The 15,951-nt window shown below is 42.4% G+C and overlaps 1 protein-coding gene across 3 annotated transcripts in view; it reads right to left on the bottom strand.

Annotated features, from left to right (window-relative positions):
- The window catches only part of mgaa (MAX dimerization protein MGA a), a 115,198-nt gene that overhangs the window by 35,227 nt on the left and 64,020 nt on the right, over nt 1–15,951 (bottom strand). For all 3 annotated transcript variants that reach the window (XM_041214335.1, XM_041214337.1, XM_041214336.1), the window contains exons 13-17: nt 13,076–13,713; nt 12,595–12,826; nt 10,274–10,852; nt 6,179–6,481; nt 1,795–2,939 (exon numbers count right to left, since the gene is read on the bottom strand). In XM_041214335.1, the coding sequence (XP_041070269.1) occupies nt 1,795–2,939; nt 6,179–6,481; nt 10,274–10,852; nt 12,595–12,826; nt 13,076–13,713 (2,897 nt within the window). The remainder of the gene's footprint in view (nt 1–1,794; nt 2,940–6,178; nt 6,482–10,273; nt 10,853–12,594; nt 12,827–13,075; nt 13,714–15,951) is intronic.

Here is a 15,951-nt window from a genome sequence, read left to right as displayed (position 1 = left end):
TATGTGGTGTAGGTATATCCACAGTGCTGTTAGGAAGGGAGCTCCAGGATTTTGACCCAGCGTCAGTGAAGGAACGGTGATATATTTCCAAGTCAGGATAGTGAGTGACTTGGAGGGGAACTTCCAGGTGGTGGTGTTCCCATCTATTGCTGCACTTGTCCTTCTAGGTGGTAGTGGACATGGGTTTGAAAAGTGCTGCTTTAGTCACTGACATAGATATTCCTTCTCAAGTGCAAGTACTAGCCAGTTCTTCAAGGAAATGGCAAGTCAAGGTATAACTACCACAAAGATGTAGCATATAAAAATCCTGGCTATGCGTGGGTTTCATTTCAAATATTAATAATCCAAATTTAAGGGCTCCATCTGTTCCTTAGCATTATCACTGAGGGGCTGACTACAACATGCATTTATAGCTACAACATCTTAATGCCAAAGAGCCTTGCACAATGAATTATATTAAAAATGAAGTGATTATTAAGTAGGTAGTACCACTGAATAAGGAAACTGGAAAAACCTGGATTAGGAAAACTTGGGAAAGTAATGTTTAATTCAGGCAGTCTTTTCACTTTCTATATGCGCTACTTTATTTTTAAAGTAACTGTATCCAACATGTAGAAATCATGCAGCCCACTGGATTAAATCCTCTTCTAAACTCCTTTGCTCATGAGATCTTGTTCTTGATTCTTCTTCACATCTTTCACTGATAAGTGACAAATATTTGACTTGAAATGTTAACTCTGTTTCTTTCTCCATAGATTCCACCAGAATATTTCCACCACTTTGTTTTTATTTCAGATTTCCAGCATCTGCAGTATTTTGCTTTTATTATGACAAACAAGTTGGTATGAGGCAAAGACACAGAAAAAAAAGGAATATACTCAACGAAGTGGCACGAATTGCATAATTCTTTCAAAGCGCTGGTACCTGAGAAAGTAGCCTTAATCAATGGGACCAAAGTTTCAGGATTGACTTCCTTAATGTCAGATGACCTATGTGTGGCTGTGCTACTACAGAATGAAGCTTCACAGTGCAAGTGTCGCCTTGCATGATTTACTATGATATATAGCACTGGATGGACTGAAGGACCAAAAAGGCATGGCAACATGGGCTACTGGTTTACAGTAAATTCATGAAGACAATATCCCAGCAGATGCTTTCTTTTTCAGGAAAGTGTTTCTCTTACATGGAAGTTAAATGAAATTTTTTAAAGCCTAAAAGGTAGTGAAAGATAATCTTTTTCCATCTATACTCCTCCAGTGTAGTTTAGCACTTAATCTGTTTTTAAGTTGAACATCATCCCACTTGGTTTTCATTAGGATCTTTGAAAACAAGTACAAAAATAGTTTGGGACTGGTTAGCTCAGCTGGTTAGATGGTTAGTGTGTGGTTCAGAATAACACTAACAGCATGGGGTTTGATACCCATTCTGGCTGAGATATACTTGGGGCCTGCCCCATAGTAAAAACACTTCTGATTTGACAAACCTCAAATAATTTAGGATGCTACATTGAAGGAAGAAGATTCCTAGTTTGCATGCATAATTGGAAATGGTTAGATACCATTTTTAATAAAAAACCATACTGCCAACTTGTCAGTTGCCAGATAAACCGGTTACCCAACTGTTCCTCAGTGCATCCACACTTCATATCCAGAGGACCCAAACTTCACAATTAAAAATCAGTTACTGCAACCCATGTGTTATTAGGAACCGTGACAAAAATTAATCAAATAGCATAACCTATATGGTGAGATTCTGAGGCCAGCTATTATATTACTGACTAATGACAGCACTCACCATTTTTTCAACATCGATTTCATCTATGTCGCTTGGAATCTCACCATCTTCCAAGTCACTCTGAAAATCTGTATCTTTATCTGATTCCAGATAGTTTGCATACAGCAAATCTTTGTCAAACTCCAGTTCCTCATTCCCTGAATCTTTCTGGGTATCTGCTTTCCCGTTAAAGGAAGTATCAGAAGTATCTGTTGCACCAGAGTTTTCTTTTACTTCTGTCTTCACCTCCATTATCTCATCTGGCACCCATTTTTTGTCTTCTGTACTGGGCCTAATGTCTAATGACTCCTTTTCAGCTGTTTCATTGCTAGTATCTTTTTCCGTTTCCGCAGCATCCTCCCAGAAAGAACTTCTATTTTCGCTTTCTTCCACAGCATGCATTTCACTGGTGTACGAATGGTCGGCCAGCTCTGCTGGGGTAGACTTTTCTATTACAGCTTTCTGGCCCAAAGAATCATCTTCTAATTCATCATCCACCTCACTGAGGGAAGGAGAGGAAGGCGCTGCATCACCTTTGTCTCCCGGTTTAACTTCTGGTAATGGGTCAGCACTTACATGGTCTTCTCCAAGTGTGTTTTCAGACACTGTTGTCTCAACAAGTTCAGAGTCTGCAAAATGAATGTCCTCTAGCCCAGGCTCAATCAACTGCTCTTCTGAAGTGCTACTGATATCCAGGTTGGCAATTTTCTCAGTTTTCTCACCCACACTGTTCTTTTCACTGCCTGCATTTTCAGCCAAAGGCACACCAGGTGGAGGACTCACAAATCTCAGCGGCCCCCCAGTGGTTATGATGGTGTTTGGTAAAAGTTTCTGCCCTGGAGGTAACTGCAGCAAAGCAAACCCAGCTGGCTGTAAGGGAACCAGATTGCCTGCACAGACAGGATTATTGGCCGCATTAACAGTTATAAACTTTGTCCGTGGTGTGGTTGTAATGGGAACCGCCAAGCCCATAGGGTTAACGGGCACAATAACCGAGGACCCATTTAATGCAAAAGAGTTGGCTTTTGTAGCAGAAGTAATACGTGGTCTCCCTCTTTGTGGCATTATCCCATGTGGGACAATATGACGTGGAGCATTATTGCCGAGAATGGGAGTTGCAAAAGACGCTTTTGTAGGTGTGGGGAAGCGGATTCCTCCTGTGGACCCTGAAGTGTGAAAAGAAAATGTTAACAAAAGCTTTCTGAGATTTGTACACTGGAAATAAATTAGAAGTTTACACAATCCAATTATATATTGTTATGAATCAGGTTCTGGTGCATATTTGTTCTTGCTAGTGGTATCAAGCACTCAGTTAAGTGATCTGAGTACCAACTCTATGGGCAGAATTTTCTGCCTACTGGGCAGGCGGGCCCGACCCAATCTCTGGCAGGCGGGGAGCCGATCCCCGCCAGAGAAGCGGGCCCCGCCACCATTTTAAGTGGGCAGGCCAATTAAGGTGGTGATGCCTGGGGGGAAGCGCTATGCGCTTCCTGTGCGGGCGAGGGGTGGGGGGATTCCCCAAATGCGAGAGTGCGCTCTTTTGCATGTGCACACGAAAGAGCGCACATCTCCCTGAAGCTAAGTGCTGCCTCAGGGGGATCGCTGACAGTTGTATAAACATGAAAAATAGAGAAAAAAAATCCTTGACATGTCCCCCTCATGTGACAATGTCACACGAGATTGGACATGTTAATAAATTTCATTAAAACTTTATTCAACTTTTTAAATCCCTACATGAAACCTCATCTCGCCGGTGGATGAGGTTTCATGTTTTTTCTATTCCCCGCCGGGGCTCCTGGCCTGCCCGCTAACCTTAAGGCCCCTTGCTTGCCGACGGCAAAATTCAGCCCTCTGTTTCCCTTTATCTACCTGTGCAGCAGTGGGGCCTAGAAGTGTAACAATGAAAGTCCCATGCATTACCCATCTACAGCATAACAATATTTTCATTTCGGTGCTCAATATATGCTTTTTCTAGAACCAAACAAGCTAAGCTGTTCTCCCCGATGGTGGATGCAAAATAATTAATTTTCATGAGAGAATTGCAATTATTAACTCAAGGTAAATTTAAACACCCAAATATGGCAATGAAAATCTCATTTACATAATAATGAGGGCACACTAAGGAATAAAGAATTATCTGGTTTATGACACACAGAGATCAGAGCATTCCCCTACCATCTTGAAATGTTCCTCACTCAAAATTAACAGTGCATCCTCTACAGGGCAGACATACAACACTTCAAAGATCATTTATATCTATCAGGCTAATGTCAGTGTTCAAAAACAGAATACACAAATCACTACCAAAATCCTTCCACTAATTTTCTCATTCAACTTCTATTTAGAATTACTGATATTATCAGCCTTGATTACTTCTCTTGGCATTAGCCCAGTTGGGGATGAAACAACACACTGGAGGCTCAGTATCACATCCAATAATTTATATTCTTAAATATGTAAACTAAAACCACCTAATACCACTTTATGGGCAGCATTTTCCTGTCGGCAAGTTGGGGGGGGGGGGGGGTGGTGAGAGGCACTTGCCGACGTGTAAAATGACGTGCGGTGACGCAGCATGCGTCCCGACATCACTGCATGTCATTTACACCATCAGTTAGGCGGGTGTGCAGCCGACTTGGCTGCGCGCCCGCCAAAGTGTCAAAGGCCTATTAAGGCCTGTTAAAAATGAATTAACTCAATTTAATGAGCTGCCCGTCCAACCTTAAGGTTGGCAGGCAAAGAACCCAGGCGGCCTTCGCATTTTTCATGAAACCTCATCCACAGGTGGGATGAGATTTCATGAACTGTTTTAAAATCTAATAAAAATTTATACATTTATTCTTTGACATGTCCCAGCTCATGAAAAAGTGTCACATGAGGGACGTTTTAAAAGTTTAAAAATCCTTTATTTTAAAGTTTAAGATGATATAAATGGGTGCCTCAGGGAGATCTCTGCGCTCTTTTGCGCGCATGTGTGAAAGAGCGCAGGGAACCACTAAGGGAATCTCCGCCCGCACAGGGAGTGCGCCACATTAAATGGAGGCGCAGCCCCGATTGAGTTCGCTTCCGCCCGCCCCCGCACAAATTTCAAGATGGTAGAGGAATGCTCTGATCTGTGTGTCATAAACCAGATAATTCTTTATTCCTTAATGTGCCCTCATTATTATGTAAATGAGACTTTCATTGCCATATTTGGGTGTTTAAAGTTACCTTGAATTAATAATTGCAATTCTCTCATGAAAATTAATTATTTGTGCTAAATGGATTAAATTATGAAAAACATGTTGGATTGATTATGATAGTAGATTAAATGATGGCCTAATTGAGCTACTTAATATAATGAAAGGAATTGGTAGGTTTGCTAGAAATAAACAATTTCCTCTGATAGGTGGGGGAGAATGGTGGGTTGAGGTGGGGAGGTGGAAAAGAAAGTTGAGAACAAGAGGCATAACTTTAAAATTAGAGCTAGGTGGTTTAGTAGTGATGTCAGGAAACATTTCACTCAGACTAGTGGAAATCTAGAATTCTCTCCCTTCAAAAGAAAAAGGGGGAAGTCAATTGAAAATTTTAAGACTGGGTTTTGCAAGGGTATTAAGGGTTACAGAATCAAGTGGGTAGATGGAGTCAAGAATATAGATCGGCCATGATCTAATTGATTGGCAAACAGGCTCAAGAGGCTGAATGGCATACTGCTCTTATCTATTCTATAATCTAATTTTTATTGTTAACAATAGATTTCATTTGTCATTTCTCAGCCCAACTTCCTAATTTATGTGGATGTTTTTGCACCTCTTCACTCTGCTCCTGTTTGCAATTTCCCCATCGCATCAGTGGCAAATGGATTCTTTGGGCTCTATTCCTATATCCAAACATACAATGTGCATATTAAAGGTCCCAGCACCAATCCTTGAAGAACTCTCTTCATAGCTTTGCATCAGTCCAAAGCACAGTTTCTTTGGTTTCACAACTGGCTATATCAATCTGTTAATTGTTTACCTATTTCATGCTTTTCCATATAAAGGAACAGCCTCCTTGTTTGACACTATCAAAAGTCTTGCCAAAATCTCAAACAATATTCAAGGAGTTTGAAGAACCCTGCAGTTCGCCTTTCAAGCATGGTCTTTCCTGTCCCTAAAAGGAGATATTGAATTGTCCTGATGGCTTATTTAACAGTGTGCCTTCTAGCATTTTAGCCACAACAAATGTCCAGCTCACAGTTTCCAGGGAAGTCCTTTTTGTTAAAAAAATGTCAAGAAAGAAGAGCTAAGGTGAGCTCACAGTCAGAATCCATCACAGTAGTTCTTCTGTCCTGCATCAAGCAAGGCTCATTTCACAATCAGTTCACTTTTATTTACAAAAAAAATCCTTCAGCAAACCCATACCAAGATTCAAAGCTAGAACTCACCCGGATTCCGTACAGTAACAGTAACCATCTGGTGGAGATTTGGCCGATTCCCAGGGCCAGAATTTGGTAAAGGCACAAGTTGGATGATCTGGCCATTTGGGTGTCGGAAAAGGTTCCCACCTGGACATCTGAGGGGCTGAAGTATCATCTTCTGTCCAGGCGCGAGTTGCAGGTTCTGGACAGGACGGACAGAAGGCACCCCAGACTGTGTCGGAATCAAAAGCAGTCGTGGTCCATTGGCTTTCATAGCTTTAGATGAATCGGGTGGAGCAGAGTTGGTAGCTTCAGGCTGCCTAGGTATCCCTGCCATAACAAAGAGCCATATGAATGCATCAATTATTATGACTCACTGTCAATCTGCTTAGTTACATTCCTCCTCCTGTTTAGGTACCATTTCCTAAGAGGGTGTTGGCAACCATGGGCTTCCATTGGTTTGGTCCATGACTATGCTTGGCAAAGTACTGCAGTCGTTTGCCTTTGCCTTCTGCAGTATGGCTGACCGGGAAACTCTCCCGCTCTTACCACCTGCCATCAGGTTTATTGGAAAGATTTACAGGCTGATAATCGACCTGTTTGGCCAAATTATGCACGCACCTTCCATGGTCATCAGGTCCTGAAATGGAACATTGAACCCAGAGCTTCTGGCCCAGAGGTAGGGATGCCACCACTGCATCACAAGACGTGCTTTAGTCACATGAGTATTTTTATAACTCTGAAGATGTATTTTAAATAATATACAAAAGGAAAAAAAATCAGCTCAGCAGTGAGATAACAGGGATTTGTCAGCACCTGTGGAATCATTAGCCCAGGGACAATCAGACTGTGCTGGGTAGGAGGGAAAAACATTGAGGAGATGGGAAAGCAGGGGAGGAGCAAAGAATTATACCTATAATGGTGTATAGTAAAACAACTATTGGACTAATACTTCAAAGTCAACAGAACCATACAGCTTTAAAATAGTTTTATAGAGGGCAGACCTTCCTGGACTAAATTGAGTTTTCTTGAGGATATAACCAAGTTAATTAATGTGGGGAATTTATTAAATATAATGTATTGAGGAGCCAAATCGCCTTGGGCCCAATCCATTAGCTGGTCATGTCAGAGTATCCAGGGTCAAAAGATTCAAGTATCATTGGCAGGCAGATGCACCAGTATGAGTGTGGTGAGGTAAAATGGAACACTGGCAGTTTTGATCACTGCTCAGTCACCGCGCTCATCAGCTCTGACCATTTTCCGCAATGTGTCCAATTACACTCCTCCACAGTAAGGAGAGCCAATATCACTACAGGTTCCCAGCAATACTGGAGAGATCTAGGCGGTCCTCATTTGCACTGCTTCACTAACCTGTACATTGCATTCAGCCCAGTCTCCAGGTCACTGAAATGATAGGGAGATTGGGGGTTGAGGATATTCCCACAGAAGTGCCTGTTTGTTTGGGGTGGGTGGAATTTGCAGTACAGAAATGTCATACGGACCCAAACGTTAGCTCTGTTTCTCTCTCCATAGATGCTGCTAGACCTGCTCAATTTTTCCAGCATTTTCTGTTTTTGTTTCAGATTTCCAGCATCCGCAGTACGTTGCTTTGATCATATTTCGGAGATCTCTGGTTAATAAGGTAGAAAATTTTGGAATAGGGAGGAACTAAAATAGCTAATTAGTTGAGTCAGAGGAAGCAAAGAGTAGTTGTTAAAGGAGTGGTATCGACATGGGACTAGGTGATTAGCAGCTCGACGTAGGGTCTAGTTTGGAGTTACTATTTTTGTTGTGTATACATTAATAATTCAGAGTAAGGACAGAAAAAGTTCTCAAGAGTTTGCCAGTGATACGAATTGGGGAGGGACAGGGCAGGGGAGGAGCTGCAAGTGGCGGAGCATAAGGAGAGCAGATCTGGGCAGGCCAAGTTAAAAAGAAAATAGAAATGGCATTTAATAGAGAAAGCCATTTTGTGAAACTAGAAAGGAAAATGTTACAGAGTACAAAACAAATGGGAGTGGAGAGGAAATGAAGGCGTGAAGGGGAGGGTTGGGTTCTTGTTTTAGCAGAAAACATCCCTAAATTGTTACAATGTAACAAAGGTGATGAAAAAAGTAATCAGATTCTAGAGGTCATGGGATAGAACACAAGTCCTAGCAAGTGACAGTTAGTAGAAAGCATCAATATATCTTCATCTTGGAGTAGCACGCAACCACAAGTATCCAACCACAAGAGGCAAGTGGTATTCTTAATCAACTGCTACTTTAAAGGACATGGATTCATACTTACACAAGAAAAAGTGAATACACAGTTGAGCTAGCACTTCACAGAGTGATGAGTGCATCAACAGCCTAGCTAGAGCATCAGTACAAGCAGAGGATGTTGTAAATGTCAGGAAGGTTTTTTTTAAAAGATAAGCTGTCGAAGGATGTGCAAGATAAAGTCACATTAGAAAATGGCAGCACTTAGGGTAGGATATTGAGTTTGGCGAGCGGGCCCTCCCGCTCGCCGATGTTTAAAATGACACGGGATGACATCAGGCAGGACTCCCAGCGTCACCCCGCGTCATTTCAATTTTCAGGTCAGCGGGGGCGCAGCCAAATCAGCTGTGGGCCCGCCAACCTGTCAATTGAGACCATTTAAAAACTAACTGAAGTAGTTAAAGGACCTGCTTGTCCAACCTTAAGGTTGGCGGGCAGGCCAGAAGCCGTGGCGGGCTTCAGAAAAAGCATGAAACCTCATCCACAGGATAAGGTTTCATGTAGGTTTTTAAAAATTTACGATAAGTTTAATTAAAGGTGATGGACATGTCCCAATTCATGTGACAGTGTCACAGGAGGGGACATGTCAGGGAAATTTTATTTTTCTATATTTCACATTTTTGAATTTGGTGCCGATCTCCCTGAGACAGCATGTAGCCACATGGAGATGAATGCACTCTTCCGTGCACACGCGCGAAAAAGCACTCTCGGTTTAGGGAATCCCCTCCCCGCCCGCACAGGGAGCATATAGCGCGTCCTGGCGGACGTCACACTGGGTGGGCCTTAATTTGCCCGCCCACTTAAAACGGCGGCGTGCCCCCGATTGGGGGGTGCTGATCGGAGGCACACCTGCACGTGCCCGCTCCTGAACTTCCCCCCTAATGGGGGGGAAAATTCTTTCCTTAAGGTTGGCCCCGTAGCTGAAAATGGTCTTTCCCAGACTTAGTACAGCCTTATATACATCTTTTGGTATCTCAGAACTTGGGAGTTTGATAGTCAGGGACAAATTCACCTGAAAATATTACTAAAAGTTAACAGGCTTTCATGTCTGATCAACAAGTTAGAATTATTAGAAATTGAGGTAGTAGATGAGACTGTACCATTGAATGGTTTAGGCAAGTGTTCATGTACCTAAACGATATTTTCTATTTCTTCCTTAAATAGTTTACTACATGAGCAAACCAGTTCCTGAAGATGAGCACTTAATCCATCAGGCAGCAGCAAATCTTTTGAACTTGACCACATTAACTTAAAATATCAACCACACAAAGATTTTGAATATCCTCAATTGCTCAGTTCGCACTCAGCAGCCACTTGGGGTGGAATGGGGGTATGTTTGGTGATCCAATTGCTGGAGGTACAGTGGGGGTATGGAGATCATGCGGAAAGATTCGATTTGATAGAGATGCTGAAGGGAACAATCCTGGCACACGAGCAATTCTTCTGGAAAAGCACTTAGCTGCTTAGTCTGGCAGTTCCTTCCCCCCTTTAGCTACCAGATTTCCTGAGCCATGGGAAACCTGGCCCACAGCCTTTAAAATCCAAACTGTTGCTAAAAATCTGAGGAATGCAGGTGCATTAATATATTATAATCACCAATCTGCCTCCTGAGAGCACGTTAATTGCCACTCCCCACACTGCATCAAATCAAAAGTAGGCGTGTTTGTGATTGTCTGTGGTAAGGATTCCTACTATTTTAAATTTACCCTGCCCTTGGCAGTCCTGAGGACTTAAAATTGCCCCATACACTCTACACACCTACCTTGCCCACTGGTGGCTTTGAATCTTACAGCTTCAATGTGGACAACTCAAATGCCAACTTTCATAATTGTATAGTCATGTCAATAGAATTATAGCTTACCTGCAGTATTATTTGGTGTTGCTGCTACTGACATAATGGTTGTTCTTGTATTAACAGTATTGGTTAAAGCAGCAGCAGTCATGGTAGAGGAACTGGGGGAGAGCACTGGAGTTAACATTGTCCTGACTCCTGATACACTTGCAGAGATCACAGCAACTACAGTTGTTGCTGTACATTTTGCTGGAGTTTCAACTGCATTTGCAGATTCAGCACTCTCCTCTGAAAGTCTCTTTCCTGTCAGCACTGCGGAAGATTGTGCCCCTAATGCATCTGTAGTCTTTAAGCTATTTGATGGGGGGGAAGTACCTGTGGTTACTGAAACAATCAAGCCATTGCTTTGTGACTGACCAGCGATAACAGGGATAGAACTTGGGGCAGCTGTAATAACCATTACTGTTGACATCAGAGAAGTACCAACTGGTGCAGTAATGCTGACTGGTGGTAATGTGGACAATGGAGTACCACTCTGCTGTCCACTAAGCACTGGTTGCAATGAACTAAAGCAGGGTGTTGACTTTTGCAACGCTCCATCTTTATTTATTACAAGATGAGTATAGCTATCGGGTATAGCATGAATCCCTGCAAACAAAGAAGGTGTGATATAATTAAAATATAACCAGACAGTAGTCATTTGTTTAACAAACAGCACAGAATACTGACAGGACAACAGTAAAATGCAATCTTATTAATTAATAGGGTTTTTGGATTTTCCTCTCCAATTATGTTCCCCTATCTCATACTCGCTGAAGCATGCTGCGATCAGGTTCATGTGTGCCAATCACCATCAAGTATATTAAAGCCAAATCTAACATTACCCAACACCTAAAACAATACATCTATTCTGGCAGCAAAACAGAAGCTCCATCAAGTTAATGCTTTGAAGAATACTTTAGAATATAGGAGTGCTCCCCCTGCCCCTCAAGTAAACCTTCAGCCTGCTTTCTGACAATCATGGCTTGTCTCTCTGCTGTTCTTAGTGACCACAACCTCTGCCACCAAGCCTTGATCTCCACCTCCCTTTTTGTTGATTGGCTAGCTCCGACCCCACCCACCACCAAGGTTTGATCTCATGTCCCAATCTCCCTCCAGACTGCCTGTCTTCAGCTGTTGACCCTTGCTGCTAGCAACTCTGTAAGGCAGTTGGCCAGCTTGGCTGCATTTCAGGCGAAAAGCAGAAAAAGAAAATGAAATGCTGCCATTGCTGTGCCCTCAGGCTTTCCATCTTGGGCAGAATTTTGCCCTTGATGGGCAGGCGGGCCCCACCGGCGGGCGGGCAGCCGATTGCCGCCACCGAAATAGGCCCCGCCGCCATTTTAAATGGGCAGGCCACCCGATGGGAAGCGAAAGAGCGCACATCTCCCTGAGACTAAGTGATGTCTCAGGGAGAGCGCTGAAAATTTTTGAAAGTGTAAAAATAGAAAAATAAAAAAATTATTACGTCCCCCTCATGTGACAATGTCACACAAGATGGGACATGTTAATAAATATAACAGAAACTTTAATAGCTCGCTGACGGAAAAATTCTGCCCCTTATCTTCCACTACCATGCTCCCTCAATGTAAATATTTATGAGACATTCAATTCCCCTCCCATCCTTGCCAAAGGACAGCATCCCAAACAAGGTCAACCAACTCAACACCCACTGTGTTTTATGATTCAGTGCAATTTAGTGTCACATTGAGCCATCTGGCTTCTTGGAATTAAGCATGCATCTGCCCCTAATCTAACAAGGTCCAGATGAACAACCCCAACATTTATTTCATCATCTCACCTCCAAAGGTTTTATTGCTCCATATGATGCTGTATAAACCTGGTCTTTAGTGAACTGTGAGGGGGAGAAATTCATTCATGCAGTGCTGTTCCTAGTGGTGCTGCGCTGACTACATCATATGCCCAGGGGCAGACAGCATCACAGGTTGCTAACTGTGCAGCATCCTTCGATGGTATCGAGGAATGCCCAGCTGGCTGCACTGCTAATAGCCCATGTGCTGCCTGCCCCCAAAGAATCGACAACAGTCTGTGTAGCACAACTTCATGCAAAAAAATTCTCCCCCTTAATTTCTCTCCCCAACTTATGGGTTAAACTGAAATATGACTATCTAATAAATGACCATTACAATTTATTCCACCCGTCAATTGGATCCTTGTATTGCAAATTGGCATTCATAATTGCACAAAACCTTCTTCAGTACTTCTAGCCAACTGTTAATCCACAGTATGCTAATCCCTACATTAGTAACTCACATTTCTGTTGATACAGAGTTCTCACTCAAACCTTCCTCTTTTTAACACACACCTTGTTTTTCGGGCATTCTTCTTACCTGTGGCTTTGTTAACAGAAGTAGCAATGGTATTTTGTGAGACCTTGCCATCAATGGGTGTGGTGCAAGATTCTGGATCCTTTGATGCAAATTGAGCAGAGGTTGAAGAGACAGATGTACTCGAGAAAGACTTCACTTTCCTTGTAAGGTTAGCAATCATGCTATTGACTGCATGAAGTGCTCCAACCTGACCTAGCGTCAGCTTTGTCTCACCAGTTTCATTCCCACTGACCTAATCAAAAGAAATAATGACATAGGATGGAGACACATGGAAAAAAAATTGTTCAACAATCCTCAAAGGTCCATTATTGAAAAGAAATTCTACCCTTTCATAAATCAAAAAGGTTTAGTAGAATTTAATACTTAACTTGATTTATATTTTCTTTTAAATAAATTAATACACAACCCATCTACACTCAAGTACAATAGCATGAGGCATCGTGTAAACTCCATCATCTTCCTGTCCTCTTCTTCTACATACCTGGATCATGCCGCTTTTATGAGAAGTGGACACTGTAGCATTAGATACTGGCTTTCCCTTGCTAGCCACTTGCAAGGCTGAAGGAAAAGTGGTTAGCTCGTTTTTCCCTTTTGTTTGGTTGATAGGTGTTGCTTTTGGTGCAATCAGTCGTGTTTCTGTCACCTTGCGTCCAGAAGATTGGGAGATCTTTTGAATGGACGCAGTGTGAACTGACATTTTGCCATCTTTCTCTCCATTGCCAGGTTGAGTAATCTTCACTAAGGAGCTATAAATTGGTACACCTCCAGGTGAAAGGTCTTGGCATTTTCCGTAATTTGACATGATCTCAACAAGGAAGTTGCCAGCGTATATTTTCTCCGAGGTCCCCTTATTGGCAGTGTGACATGCAATAACTTTAAGGATATTTGCACGCTCTGCTTCCCAATTACAATTTGAAATGATCTCAATCAGTTTGGGTGTGTTCTTGGACTCTGCTGATGTCTGTGGCTCTGTTGAAGGCAGTTCTGCAATTTCTTTTTGTGGACTGTCACATTGAATGGCCAAGCCCATCTCCTGTGTCTTCTTTGATATGCACATCTCAGCAGGATTTGGGGACATTGAGATGCTCTCATAATCCTCCAATTTCTCACAGTCCAGCACTAGACAAGCCAAACAAAGTGACTGACTTTTAGAGTTTTGAATTATGACACTCGGTACATGCATATAATAAACTTTGCATAAAAGCCAACTTCTGCAGATAAATTTTAGACTACCTACTGTTGTTATGGACTTCCTCATTCTGTTTAAAATGGCTTCACTACTCATACAAATGAACAACCAGAAACCACCAAGACAATGGTAGAAGTTTGTGAGCCAACAACCCTCCCTAACCACCTTAATAACTCAATTGTTTCCCAGGGAATGGATGCAGTCAGATTGCATCTCTTGTCCTATTACAAGAAATGTAAAGAGGAAGCTCCAAGTTAATGAAAACTGAGGTCATAATAACAGCACAGAAGGAAACCATTCAGCTTATCAAGTCCATGCTGACTCTCCACAGAGCAATCCAATCAATCCCATTCCACTGCTGTATCTCCATTGCCCTGTAAGTTTATTTCCCTCAAGGGCCTATCCAATTTCCTTTTGAAATCATTAATCGTTTTCACTCCCACCACCCTCGTAGACAATGAGTTCCAGGATATTATCACTCACTGTGTAAAAAAAGGTCTTCATCACATCTCCCCTGCATCTCTCGCCTAAAACCTTAAATCTGTGTCCCCTAGTCCTTGTATCATCAGCTAATTAGAACAGTTTTTCCTTGATTACCTTAATTAAACCTGTCATAATTTTATACAACTTTCTCAAATCTTCCTACATCTCCTTTGCTCCAAGAACAACCACCCCAGCTTCTCCAACCCAACCTTGTAGCTAAAATCCCTCATCTCGAAATAATTCTGGTAAGTCTTCTCTGCGCCCTCTCAAAGACTCTCACATTCTTTCTAAAGTGTGGTGACCTGGAGTGGACACAATATTCTAGTTGAGGCCCAAACAGAGCTTCATAAAGAATCAACATATCTTCTCTGCTTTGGGACTCAACACCTCTATTTATGAAATCCAAGATCCCATAACTTTGCTAACTACTCTCTTAATATGTCATGGCACTTTCAAAGACCTGTAATCATAGACCCAACATCCCTCTGTCCCTATACATTCTTTAGAACTGTGCCATTAAGTCTACTTTGTCCCTCGCTATCCCTTCTGTCACTTCACACTTTTCTGTATCAAATTCCATATGCCACTTGAGTGCCCATTCTGCGAGCCTATGTCCTGTTGCAGTCAATTTACATCATCCTCACTGTTTGCCATACCTTCAAATTTGGTATCATAGGCAAATTTTGAAATTTTACACTGGTGAATGCTGATGAGAATATGGTATTTGGCTGCTCAAGGAATAAAGAAGGCCATACCTACAGTAAGTAATTTAGTGTTCAACTTCCACATAAAGGTCAATTATGTCAAAGAACTACAGAAAACAGACAGAACATCCAGTCTAGAAGTCAGCTTCTACCAAAGTATGTAACACCTCAAGGTGCCACACTTCAAAGTGGTCAAGAATCATTCCAATAACTTGCCTTTAAAGGAGAGAGACTGGGCAGTAATAGAAAACAAACTATTTGTGCAAGGAAAGCATCATTGCCAAGCCCAATCCTGTTCTCACTCAATAGCCACATACATTATCCCCACCTTGGAAATTGTAACAGAAATCAGGCAAGAGAACCCTGGCTCATTTTCCTCTACCCAGTCAAAAGGTAGCAGAAGCAAATTGTAGTGTAGCACCACAAGCAATTGATCCTGGAACCTTCTTGACAATATGGCATGTATCTTTGTGCAATACCACATGACATACTGGCTCATGAAAAATTCTTGTCTTAAATTCTGATGAAATCTCAGCACTTCCTGGTTTAAATCCAAAATGGGTATGGCGGTGTCATGGGGGAGAATTTTCTTCCTGTTGGTGGGGTTAGGCAGGGGCAGGAGCGGGTGCGCAGCCGATTGCTGCCCGCGATCGGTTGGGCACCGCCATTTTGTGTGGGCGGGCCAATTAAGGCATGCCCAGCGTGACACACACCTGGAAGCGCTGAGCTCTCCCTGTGCAGGCAGGGGGTGGAGGCTGAGTCGGGGCCTGGGCTCTTTTGCACATGCACGCCTATGAGTGTGGAAATCCCTGAGGCACAGAGCTGCCTCAGGGAGATTAGTTTGATTTTTTAAAATTTTAATGAAGAAAAATTTTTTTTTAGGATGTCTCCTCATTGTGATGGTGTCACATGAGCTGCGACATGTCAATGAGTTTTAATTTAAAAATGTATTTAATTTATAAACCCTTGGATAATCTTTAT

The sequence above is a fragment of the Carcharodon carcharias genome, chromosome 20, assembly GCF_017639515.1.
Source record: "Carcharodon carcharias isolate sCarCar2 chromosome 20, sCarCar2.pri, whole genome shotgun sequence".
In the NCBI taxonomy this organism is placed as follows: domain Eukaryota; kingdom Metazoa; phylum Chordata; class Chondrichthyes; order Lamniformes; family Lamnidae; genus Carcharodon; species Carcharodon carcharias.
This window is presented reverse-complemented; position numbering and strand designations above follow the sequence as displayed.